Below are 10,973 nucleotides of genomic sequence, written 5' to 3'. Positions count from 1 at the left end.
AGTACTCTATGGTTCTATCGTTTCCCCACCCCCTACCCCCCTCCTGGCCTTGAGGCCCAAAGAGTACCATCGAGAGTTGTGGAGCAGAGTGGCACAGCCCTCTTGGTGGGTGTGGCGGGAAGTAGATGAAACAACTCGGGGGCCGGGCGAAGCAGCGCTTCCCTGAAGAGCGAAGGGGTGAAACCATCGAGAGGAAGGGCCAGAGAGTCATGGCGGTAAGGGGCGGGGGAGTGACCGATTATTCCAAACTCCGCTGCTGGAGGCGCGAGCTGGAGTGTAGAGGGGGTTCGGGAGGGGGCTTCTGGGCGACCGACAAGGACCGGGAGCGGGAAGGGCTTTGTCTGTAGCCTTCCACGCATACGAATTTTGGAATTCTGGATCCTATTCTGAGCTTCAGCGGAGGTTACTGCTGTCAGTTCACCGAACTGCGTGCCAGGCGTAGAGCGAAGTGGCAGGGGGGCGGGTGAGGTGTGCTAGAAACGATTTGACCTCCTACCCTTCGGGATCTTACAGTCTAGAATCAGGCCCTGTCACATTTTATTGGGGGTGGAATTCGAGGAAATCTCCCTGGAGAAAGTAGCAGATGGGCGGGATTTCAACTGGAGAGAATGGAGGAAATAAATTAAAATGGTCATTCCGAGTCAAGAGAACTGCTTGAGCAAGGAAGAAGGAGGTTTGTATTTTTGTTCAACAGAGAGTATTAGGAGCTAAGCCATTAAAGGTAGGTGGGCCCCGTATTGTGGAGGCAGAGGAGTTTACCTAATTCAGGGACCTGTTGAGAGCCAGTCATTGGAGGTGTTGGAGTAGGGAAAGTAGTGGGATTGAAGCAGATCCTTATGAAGAAAGATCTGGACCCCTGTGTAGCAGTTTGGTGAAGCAGGACGTGGAGACCCATTAAGATGCCACTTCAATAACTAAAATTAACTTTGAAGAGACAATTTAGGTGGGAGGTAATAAAGAGCTAAACAGGACATTAGCATGTAAAGGAGAGGAGAGGATATTTGAAGTACATGACTCATAATAGCAAGCCATGAGGTTACGGACAGGTTGACAGAAGACAGTAGCTTCTTCATCCCCTCCTAACTCTGGCCAGTGGGCCCCTTTCTAACTCAGCTGGTCCTAGGGACCACAAAAATTCTGGCCATCCATTATCCTGATGTGAAGCTGGTTATATTGTTCTCTCAGGTTTAAGGAATCTACAGACATAGTCGTCTGGCAGGAAACAGGTATGAACAGGATAATGAAAGGCAAAATGGGGCAAGTGGCCCAGAGTCCCATCCCTTGCATTCCAACACCAACCCCACCCCACAAAGGGAGGATATTGAAGCACACAGTAATGCTGACCTGTCCTTCCTGCTCCCAGCTTCTGCAGGTGGGGGAGGGGGTGGGTTGGAGAGGAATTTCAGAGTCCATTCTAAACTAATCTTGTGCTTTGTCCCATCTCCACTGCTCCCCACCCCCAGGTCTTGAAAATGCCTTGGGGCCTGTAAGATTCAGTGTTTTCCTTTCAAGATGCCCCTCTCAGACTTTGTTCTGGCCCTGAAGGACAATCCCTACTTTGGGGCTGGATTTGGGCTGGTGGGTGTGGGCACAGCCCTGGCCCTGGCCCGGAAAGGTGCCCAACTGGGTCTGGTGGCATTCCGGCGCCATTACATGATCACACTGGAAGTCCCTGCTCGAGACAGGAGCTATGCCTGGTTGCTTAGCTGGCTCACCCGCCACAGTACCCGAACTCAGCACCTCAGTGTCGAGACTTCGTACCTTCAGCACGAGAGTGGCCGCATCTCCACTAAATTTGAATTTGTCCCCAGCCCTGGAAACCACTTTATCTGGTAAGGTTGGGAAACAGAGAGGGCTCTGAGAGTAGAAAAGGAGAATGAGGGGAGGTGGGTTTGACCCATTCGTTCACCTCATTTTGACCATTCTTATTCAGGTATCAAGGGAAATGGATCCGGGTGGAACGGAGCCGAGAGATGCAGATGATAGACCTGCAGACGGGGACCCCCTGGGAATCTGTCACCTTCACGGCTCTGGGCACTGACCGAAAGGTCTTCTTCAACATCCTGGAGGAAGGTGTGGGATGGCACAGACAGGCTTTATGGGGGCGGGGGGTGGTGGTTGCAGGGATGGGGTCTTCGACATCAAAGGAAGAGAAGCTTGGAGAGGACGAGCAGGGGGCTCTGAGACCACGGGAGCAGGTGGCTAGGGAAACGGTTTTGGCACAGCTCTGCCTAGTAGCACGGCAAAGAGGAATTATTGGCTTTGTCTCATCTCCCCACCTCCCAGCTCGAGAGCTAGCCTTGCAGCAGGAGGAAGGGAAGACAGTGATGTACACAGCCGTGGGCTCTGAATGGCGCCCCTTTGGCTATCCACGCCGCCGCCGGCCACTGAATTCTGTGGTTCTAGAACAGGGTCTGGCTGACCGAATTGTCAGAGACATCCGGGAATTCATCGATAACCCCAAGTGGTACACTGACAGAGGTGAGAAGCAGCTGGGGTCTTGGCCAGGTTGTTTTTGATGTGCTATTAGAACAGGAGGGAACAGGCTGGTCTTTGTGGCCAGATATAAAGCTGTGGGCTAGCGTTTTTTATATTTGTGGGCAAATACAAAGCTCTAGACTAATTCCCATAGACGAAGGGGAGAGAAAAGTTGTCTACGGGAATGATTTCTTCCAATGCCAAAGTCATCAGGCCTCCAGGGAGCAGAGTTGGGCATGAATGTGGACATCTGGGGCAGAGTACGTGATTCATTTTAGGTCTTGACAATCATCCCGGCTGTATTCTTAGGCATTCCCTACAGACGTGGCTACCTGCTTTATGGGCCCCCTGGTTGTGGAAAGAGCAGTTTTATGTGAGTAGAGTCAAACTTCCCTTAACCCTCAAACTGGAGAGAAACTGGACTGGTGGGGTTGGAAAGGGAAATAAATGTGGGGAACAGGAACCGGGATAAACATGAGACACGTGGAACACTAGTGGGGTATGGTGAAAGGTTTAGGCCTCCGAGACAAAACTAGTACAGTGAGGAACAAGCAGCTGGGCCCAAGGACCAGTTCCCAGGTTGCCCATTACCTGTCATCCCTCCCCCATAGCACAGCCCTGGCTGGGGAACTGCAGCACAGCATCTGCCTGCTGAGTCTCACAGACTCCAGCCTCTCTGATGACCGGCTCAACCACCTGCTGAGCGTGGCACCGCAGCAGAGCCTGGTGCTCCTGGAGGACGTGGATGCTGCCTTTCTCAGTCGAGACCTGGCTGCGGAGAGTAAGTGAGGGAAGTTGACGGAAGGGGGAGTGTTCCTAAATGAGGAACAGTGGAGGGAGAAATCCAGAAAGCTGATGGAGGACACCTGGGTTAGCAATGAGAGCCCACAAGACGCACTGATAAGTAGGGGGACATAGTAAGTAAGGAGTAGAAGGGGATGCTAATTTTAAGTAGGGCTATGATCACTCACACTTTCTCTCTCCCTTCTTCCAGACCCAGTAAAGTACCAAGGTCTAGGTCGTCTCACTTTCAGCGGCCTGCTCAACGCCTTGGATGGCGTGGCTTCCACTGAGGCACGCATTGTGTTCATGACCACCAACCATGTTGACAGGTGAGGAGTGAGGTACTCAGACTGTGGGGCAAGATTCTGCCCCCTCACCATCTTAGGAGGATCAGGAGGTTCAGCGGGACCATTTTTGTGGGTGCTGGTGGCACTGCTGCTCATGACTGCTTTTGCTGCCTTCTTCTCTTAGGCTCGACCCTGCCCTGATACGCCCTGGGCGAGTAGACCTGAAGGAGTACGTGGGCCACTGCTCACGCTGGCAGCTGACCCAGATGTTCCAGAGGTTCTATCCAGGGCAAGCAGCTTCCCTGGCTGAGACCTTTGCAGATCGTGTCCTTCAAGCTACAACTCAGATCAGTCCTGCCCAGGTGCAGGGCTACTTCATGCTGTATAAAAGTGACCCTGCAGGGGCAATTCACAACGCGGAGTCTCTGAGGAGGTGACAACTGGGCTGTGCCCAACCCTCTCCTCCTCCAGGGGATCAATAAACACCTGCCATGCTACTCCGTTCTCTGACCTCCCTCCTACCTTCCGGTGTTGGCACTTGAGGAAAAAGCAGGGGCTATAAACACAGATGCCTTCAGGGGCCATCAGGTGTCCACATATGCAAATGCTGGGGGCACAGCCTCCCTTAGACAAAGGGGGAAGAAGAGAGACTGTAGTAAACGGGAAAGTACCACCCTCCACCTCAAGATATTCAAGTACAGACAGATAGATAGATGTGGGCGTATGCACAGTGGGTTATGGGGCAGGGTGGGTCCTGCATATTCTTAAATGTTGGCCTCCACTAGTTTTCCTTGGAGTCCACTATACTAGCTGAGATGTCAGACTCCTCTTTATCCAGACCCCGATTTCTTGGGAGAACAGACTTCAGAGCAAGATTGCGGCGACTCTCCCATGCTCGTCTTGCTGGGAATTCAGAAAGAGAGCCATACTTCACAGGCTAAGCACTACTGAGTAAGGAAAGCCAAACAAGGCCAATCTCTTTATTGTCCCCCCCCCGCCCCCCACAGTACTGCTAGGAACCATCCTCCGATTCGAGGCTCACGGGCTCTCTTCGAGGACCAGGCCGGTAGGCTCCCCGACCCTGAGGCAGGCGGGGGTAGGAAGAAGCCGGTGTCCGACCCTTGGAGCGCTCCCAGCGGGCACAGTCGCGAGTCCTGCGGGGCGGGGGACCCTGCCAGTTGCCATGCCCCTTTTCCTGGGGAGGACCTTCAACCCCTTGGTTACAGGACTCTGGCTTTAGGTTCATGGGCTCCTTGAGGGGCCCCTCAGGAGGTGGCAGTTCCTGGGTGTCACTGGTACCTTTGAGGGCATTGCACTCCCCTCCTTTTAGGTGCCTCCGTTCGGGCTGTCTCCAGGGACCTCGACTGGCCCGGGGAGGATCTAGCATAGCTTTCTGGGTCTCGCCCAGCTTTTGCTGATTTCGCCCAGCCCCTGGAATCTTCTCACATGTGTACTGGGAGGCCACAGGCAGAGGAGCTGACAGGGTGGTCTGAGCAGTTGATGAGGTGGACTGTTCGGTGGCAAGGGTACTGGGTGGGTGGGATCCTCCGGAGGCATCTACAGCTGACTCGGGTTCCAAAGGGGCAGGAGGCTAGAAGGAAGTGAGCAGATGCAGTGAAGGGGATGCAGTTCCTCAAAGCGGGGAACTGCAGGCCCCTCACCTAGAATCTGAGCCGACCGCCATCAGCCTATAACCTCCCAGGGTAGAACAAAGCTCACCCGAGGGCCACGGCAGAGGGGTGTTGGTAGGAAGGTTGGTGTCATAAGGGGAGGAGTGGGAAACCCTTCCCTCACCTGCTGGAGGCGGATGAAGTACCGGTTACGCTCAGCCTCGAGGTCAATGATGCCCCCCCTCTCCTGCTGTCTCTGGTAGAGCCTCTTGCGCTCTTCTTGCTGGCGCAAGCTCTCTGCATCGGGCTGGTACAGCTCCTGGAGGAAAAGGAGCAGAATGGCACGGAGAGAAGAATAAACAGGAGAAGGCAGACTCGAAACCCCAGCTCTTCCAGGACTGCCTCAGGAGATCTGCTCAAGGTTCTTGGTTTTATCCCTCAGACTGGGCTCCCGAACAGAGTTTTGGACTTCTGCTGGGGGCCATAGCTTTACAGAGAGGGCGCAGGCAGCTTGAGGCCAATTCCAGAGACCCCATTCAAAACAGACAAGATGCCATTATCATCAGATGAGCAGTGAGTTCCCTTACCACGGGCTGCTGGGGTTCAGGGGCTGCTTTCAGCGAGGCAAGATCATACACGAGTGGCTCTCTGCACACCGGGCACTGCACACCAACGGCCTTCTGAAAAGAGAGGCGAAATCGCACCCCTGCTTCCCAGCCTAGGGTGCTTGCCAGCTGCCCAGCCTCATCTGTAAAGGGCTGGGACGGAGGGGCATAGGAATATCTGTTCAGCAGTGAGGGGGAGCAAAGCAGGGGCTGCCTAACTAGAGGTCTGGGAACCCTCTGAAACCGTGTGCAGTATGATTATGTGTATGTGTAAGGATGCCCCTTTTTCCTGGACAAAGGTGACCTTTCGTTAATCTCAAAGGTACCTATGACCCTGAAAAGGCTAAGGCGGCCCTGGAGTGGAGGGATAGAAGAGGGTATGAGAGTCAAGCGAGCGGGGGCAGCAGGTCGACCTGTCTGGTTGCGGCGTGCTGCCATTCCTGTTCCTGCTCCCGTCCCTGGGCCTGCAGCTCCTGCTCCACGTGCTGGATGTACCGAGCCAGGCAGTGGCAGTGGAAGTAGTGGTAACAGGTTGTTTTGGTAAAGGCCTCCTTCTCCTGGAGGGTAAGGCACTGTGTCAGAGCTCTCCCCGAGCCCTCCACTGTCTGTCACAGCCGACCCCCAGGTCCCAAGAGAGTAACCCACCTGGAAACCATAGAGGCAGATGACGCACTGGCCATGGGGGATGTTGTTATCTGTGAGAATTTCCTTCCCTTTCTGAGAGGAGAGAAGACACTGTTCAAATAGGGAGGCAGGGGCCAGAACTGTGAGTGAAGCTTGTCGCCTACTCCCAGGAGTGCCTGGCGGGCTGTCTCCCACTGAGCCAGCTGGCCTTGTGTTCATGCATTTCTGTCTTGGCGATGCTCCCTCTGCTTGGAATCAATCCTCCTCCATGCCCACAGCCCTCCCCCCAAATCTACCCAGCTTCAAAATCCAACTGAATTGCTTTTCCACTCATTAAGTCACTTTTAATACATCTTGGGGATGAAAATAAAATACCTTAGAGAGAAAAAAAATGTTCAATTAAAACTCACATCTTCTGGGAGGCCTTTCCTGGTTATCCCCCTTTGAATATCACTCCCTCAATGAGCCTGTTCTGGAGTCAGCTTTCAGAAAGAAAGTGAAGGCATGGACACCCCAAACGGACAGAGAATTCAAAAGGCATCAGGTTGAGCTACGAAATACGCATTTGCACTGTTGTTTGAATAGCTAATACTCCGGAATTCCACAAAGTTCAAAGCTGCATCGTGGAGGCCTGACTCAGAAATGCTACAGTGGTCTATGCTCACTCTGACTCCAGGCCACCCACCTTCATTCTTTTCTGAACATTTTTCTTAAAAACTCAAAGTAGAGGAAAACAAGACTGTATTTGTGTTTTTGATCTCAAACAACAAAAGTTAGCTGTGTATATTAACTTGTAGCTCTAGGCATAGTTTCATGTGGGTTGTTTCCTTCACTAGGGTAGAAACTCTTTGAGGAAAAGAACCATGACTTTTTCTAGTCAGCTCCAGTGGCAGACTAGCCTTCAAATGTTCATTTATGGCTAGACCCTCCAGGCAAGATCTCTTGCCATTTTCAGTTGCCAATGCCAAGAGAACAAGAAATGCACTGATAATGAAGCACGAAAAATTCAAGTTAAAGAGGAAAAAAAATCTTCTGTCACGATGCTGGAACAGGCAACTTGGGGAAGCTATGCAACTGTCTTTCAGGAGATTTTTTGAAACAGAAGAGAGTCTCACCTTTCTGGAGCAATTTAGGCTTACCTAAACAAGAACTAAATGAATGTCTCCAGACATATTTAAGACTCTAGGCCCATGGCCTCCCTTGAAATAAACTGCTCTAGCTGGAAGGCAAGGACATTTCCCCAGGCTAGCACACCTCTCACCTCGATGAGTTCATAGAGCATGGCAGTACCCAGCCCAGCCTCAGCCATGTGGCTCAGCGCCTGTGAGATCCTGTGGGGAGAGGGCAAAGCAAACATTAGGCCTGCCCCCTTCCCTCACCAGACTGAGCTGTATCCCAAATTTTCCCTGCTCTGACCAGCCCGACTTACTTGTGGATCTGTTCATCTGAGAGTCCACGGGGGTTACGGATAGAGATCTGTGGCACCTCATGGGGATACTAGAGAGAGAAAATACCACGCTACTGCTAATGCACTCCACCCCAAGGCCTCTCCCTTTCCTCCCTTTGCTGCCATAAAGTAGAGGCCTCACCTGTGCTGGGACCCGAAGCACCAGAGTGAAGCAGACATACTGTGAATCCTGGTCTTCTGCAGTGGCGGGGTGCAGGGTGATGTAGATCTCCCATGGTGATGATCTGCAGGTGGATGAAGTGGAGACCTGGGATGTGACTGGGCAGGGACTTGAGGGCTGGGGAGGATGGGGGTGAGAGAGTAAAGCGGGCAGAGGAAGTGAGCATCAGGCTTTTTCTTTGGGGTGATTAAAGGAATAGACTGTCTACATGACAGAAATATTAGCTCAAATCAAGGCCCACAGATACTGCACGGAACCCTCTTACTACCAAGGGGACTCCTGCCCACCTCTAGTTGAATACGTACCTGCCATTTCCTTTGACCACCTGTAGTTCATCCAGATAGATAGACTCTAACACTTCAACTTCAGAGGGAAGGACCCTAGAGAGACAGGGGAGATTGACTCACCATTACAACTCTCCCTATTAAAGCCTACTAAGGCCAATGAAGGCTGGCTTTGTAGAAGAATGGCAATCTGCGTGAGTGCATTTTCTTGCTAACCTCCATAAAAATGGGGGAAACATGTTTCCTTAATTTGTCAAGTGGCCAGGTAGAGAGCACAGGAATCAGAGTTTTAGGGATCATTTCTGCCAATAGATGAGGAAACAGATTCCCAAGAAGGTGAAAAGACTAGCCCAAATCTCAAGGCTTAACAGAGGCAGGACTGAGACCCAAGCTAGATTTCCTGACTCCCTGTTTAAGTTTCATTGTACTGTTGGTTGTTCCTTAGTGGCCATCTCTCTGACCCAGAAATATGACATCTATTGATTAGCATTAAGGTTACCAATACCACTCCTGGCTTTCCCTACACCGTTCATGGATCCCAGTGTCTACACACACTGCCAATACCAGTCACTGTAAACCTCCTCAAAGGAGATACCAACCTGAACAGAACAGATCTACATGCTGTAAAGGCTGTGCTGTAGTGGAAGAGCCATCAGCCTTGGAACGAGTAACAGGTACCAATCACTTACCAGCTATGTGATCTGCATAGTTACTTATATCTGTAAGCCTGAATTACCCTGTCCACCACATATAGATATTACCACCCACTCTCCACAGTTATCGTTGAGGATGAAAGGTGATTTGTTTATGTCAAGTGCCTAATAGTATCTTGGCCATAGTAGCTAATCTGTGTTCTCTTTTTTTCCTGTTTGTATTAACCTTCTCCCATAAAAGGAAAGAGAGAACGTTGTAGTTAATATTCAATGTATTTATAATCCCTGCTGTCTGACTGATCTAGATCAACTTGTGCAGGGCAGGATCCAGTGGCCCCTCCACCCACCCGCTCCCCAGTCCAGAACTCTCTTAGGAAGAGATTTCAGTGTCTCTGCCATCCCTCAGAGGACACACATGTTTAATCACAGAAACAGCAGTTGTAATGCCACTGAAGATGAGTTACTGGCTTGAGGCCACAGCTTTACCCAGATAATACATGGAAAGATACATGCTTGGTTTGCTTTCTTATAGTTATATTGCCCCTTCTTCACCAAGAGCAGGGCTGCCCTAGTGTGACATACGTGTGTGTGGGTGTGTGTGTGTATACATGTGTATGTGTATATATATAGAGTGATTCTCAAAAATTTTTAAAGTCTTTTTAAGTCTTAGGCAGACACCTGAAAATATAAAATAGATAACGTAGGTAACAGTTGAGTACTTCTGGTTGACATGAGCGTTGGAGTCTTAGAGCACCGCAGGCTGGTTGTACAATCAATACGGCCCTCGCCAAGGCACAACGTGTCCCCTCAGAATCTTAAATTCCCCCTGAACAGGTTGAAAACAGCAAGTCTGGATGGTGTCAAAAAAGGCCAGCACTGGCTGGGCTCCCTGAACCTATGAAACACTGACGTGTAGCCTCTATCAAGAAGCCCTTCAATACTTCACCCACCCTACCTGTGACTTGGGCCCTGGATGTGAGATATGGGATGGGATAGTGGTAAGATGATGACAAAAAAAGGAGAGGTGGAACTGTAGAATGTCCTAGAACTAAGAACATAAGGTTTGGAGTCTGACAACCTGGATTCCTAGTCATAACTATGTACCTTTTGGCAACTCCTTTTACCTCTTCAGGCCTCATTTAGTCTCCTCAGGTGCCTACACCTCAGAGTTATTAATGAAAAGGAGGCTTAGGTATGTTACAAATCCATCTTGATCCTCTCAGATCCTTCTCTGAGGTGGATGCCACACCCACTTTTTTTTTTTTTTTTTTTTTTTTTTTACAGCTGAGGACACTGACTCACAGAAGCTAGGTGGCCTGGTCAGCATCACACAGCTAACAAAATACGATGTGAACCCACATTTATCTATTTCCAAATCCCAGAGTCCTTCCATGTTCTGGTCCCTTGTGAAGAATGCTTGAGAGAAGGACTAGGAGCGCTTTTTGTGAGGTGTAAAGCTTTATTCAGACAACAGTCCTCATTAGTGCTGTCGGGAAGGGAGAAGGTTGCGCAAAGCCTCAGCGGAAATAGTCCGATCCGAGGGGAAAGGGGGACGGGAACTGGAGGACGTCGGTTCTGGGAAGTAAAAGGTACGGGGAGCGGGGCGGAGATCTGATAAACAGGTATTCCCCCGGGACCCTGAGCAAATCCACTTCAGAAGGCGAGAATGGGACGGGGTGAAGCCGGAGGATCGAACCTGATAAGGCGCGGCCCGAACTAGCCAGGCCGGCGTTGATGCGGTCTCCTCCGGGTCAGACCAGTGCCCCTCCACCCACCCGCTCCCCAGTCCAGAACTCTCTTAGAAAGAGATGTAAGCGTCTCTGCCATCCCTCATCCCTCTCCCCGCCCCACGCGCCCGCCGTACGGACCGTCCGCGGCTGCCGCTAGTCCCCCGGACCGGATCCAGGCGGTCCTCCAAAGCCCATGACCCCAAAGTTACCAGTCCTCCTCCCCTGCAGCTGCCGACGCAGACGCCGCCATATCTTCTGCGGCCCGCAGCCGGAACCGGAAAGAGCCTCTGG

The 10,973-nt window shown here is 51.5% G+C and overlaps 2 protein-coding genes across 6 annotated transcripts; one reads left to right on the top strand and one right to left on the bottom strand.

Annotated features, from left to right (window-relative positions):
* The first annotated feature begins 80 nt into the window (after window positions 1-80).
* Window positions 81-4,045, top strand: BCS1L (BCS1 homolog, ubiquinol-cytochrome c reductase complex chaperone). 4 transcript variants are annotated; one of them, XM_068544455.1, is made up of 9 exons: window positions 81-215; window positions 1,186-1,226; window positions 1,464-1,832; window positions 1,934-2,073; window positions 2,287-2,481; window positions 2,788-2,851; window positions 3,090-3,259; window positions 3,473-3,590; window positions 3,733-4,045. In XM_068544455.1, the coding sequence occupies exons 3-9, from the start codon at window positions 1,513-1,515 to the stop codon at window positions 3,983-3,985; spliced, it is 1,260 nt and encodes a 419-aa protein (XP_068400556.1). In that variant the 5' UTR covers window positions 81-215; window positions 1,186-1,226; window positions 1,464-1,512; the 3' UTR covers window positions 3,986-4,045. The 4 variants fall into 4 exon arrangements, with proteins under 4 accessions (XP_068400556.1, XP_068400553.1, XP_068400554.1 ...); XM_068544452.1 differs by lacking the exon at window positions 1,186-1,226 and having other exon boundaries at window positions 82-215; XM_068544453.1 differs by lacking the exons at window positions 81-215; window positions 1,186-1,226 and adding an exon at window positions 297-673.
* A 455-nt stretch (window positions 4,046-4,500) lies between these two features.
* On the bottom strand, window positions 4,501-10,947 carry RNF25 (ring finger protein 25). Of its 2 annotated transcripts, none has more exons than XM_068544443.1 (10): window positions 10,892-10,947; window positions 8,321-8,395; window positions 7,977-8,079; window positions 7,817-7,884; window positions 7,649-7,718; window positions 6,409-6,480; window positions 6,177-6,320; window positions 5,746-5,838; window positions 5,343-5,477; window positions 4,501-5,139 (listed from the first exon to the last, which is right to left on the bottom strand). In XM_068544443.1, exons 1-10 carry the CDS (start codon window positions 10,930-10,932, stop codon window positions 4,561-4,563), a joined length of 1,380 nt encoding a protein of 459 aa, XP_068400544.1. In that variant the 5' UTR covers window positions 10,933-10,947; the 3' UTR covers window positions 4,501-4,560. The 2 variants fall into 2 exon arrangements, with proteins under 2 accessions (XP_068400544.1, XP_068400545.1); XM_068544444.1 differs by having other exon boundaries at window positions 5,746-5,835.
* Window positions 10,948-10,973: the final 26 nt, after the last annotated feature.

The sequence above is a fragment of the Eschrichtius robustus genome, chromosome 5 (assembly GCF_028021215.1).
Source record: "Eschrichtius robustus isolate mEscRob2 chromosome 5, mEscRob2.pri, whole genome shotgun sequence".
NCBI classification, from domain to species: domain Eukaryota; kingdom Metazoa; phylum Chordata; class Mammalia; order Artiodactyla; family Eschrichtiidae; genus Eschrichtius; species Eschrichtius robustus.
Note: the sequence above shows the minus strand (reverse complement) of the source record. Positions and strands in the feature narration are given on the sequence as shown.

Bases quoted from the DNA above. Each gene is read 5' to 3' on its own strand.
- BCS1L (XM_068544455.1), top strand. From the start codon at position 1,513: ATGCCCCTCTCAGACTTTGTTCTGGCCCTGAAGGACAATCCCTACTTT. The intron at 2,852-3,089 runs GTGAGTAGAGTC...CCTCCCCCATAG, and splicing joins TGTGGAAAGAGCAGTTTTAT to CACAGCCCTGGCTGGGGAAC. The intron at 3,260-3,472 runs GTAAGTGAGGGA...CCCTTCTTCCAG, and splicing joins TCGAGACCTGGCTGCGGAGA to ACCCAGTAAAGTACCAAGGT.
- RNF25 (XM_068544443.1), bottom strand. From the start codon at position 10,932: ATGGCGGCGTCTGCGTCGGCAGCTGCAGGGGAGGAGGACTG. The intron at 8,396-10,891 runs GTAACTTTGGGG...CTGTCTCTCTAG, and splicing joins GCTGCAGGGGAGGAGGACTG to GGTCCTTCCCTCTGAAGTTG. The intron at 6,321-6,408 runs GTGGGTTACTCT...CTTACCCTCCAG, and splicing joins TCTGCCTCTATGGTTTCCAG to GAGAAGGAGGCCTTTACCAA.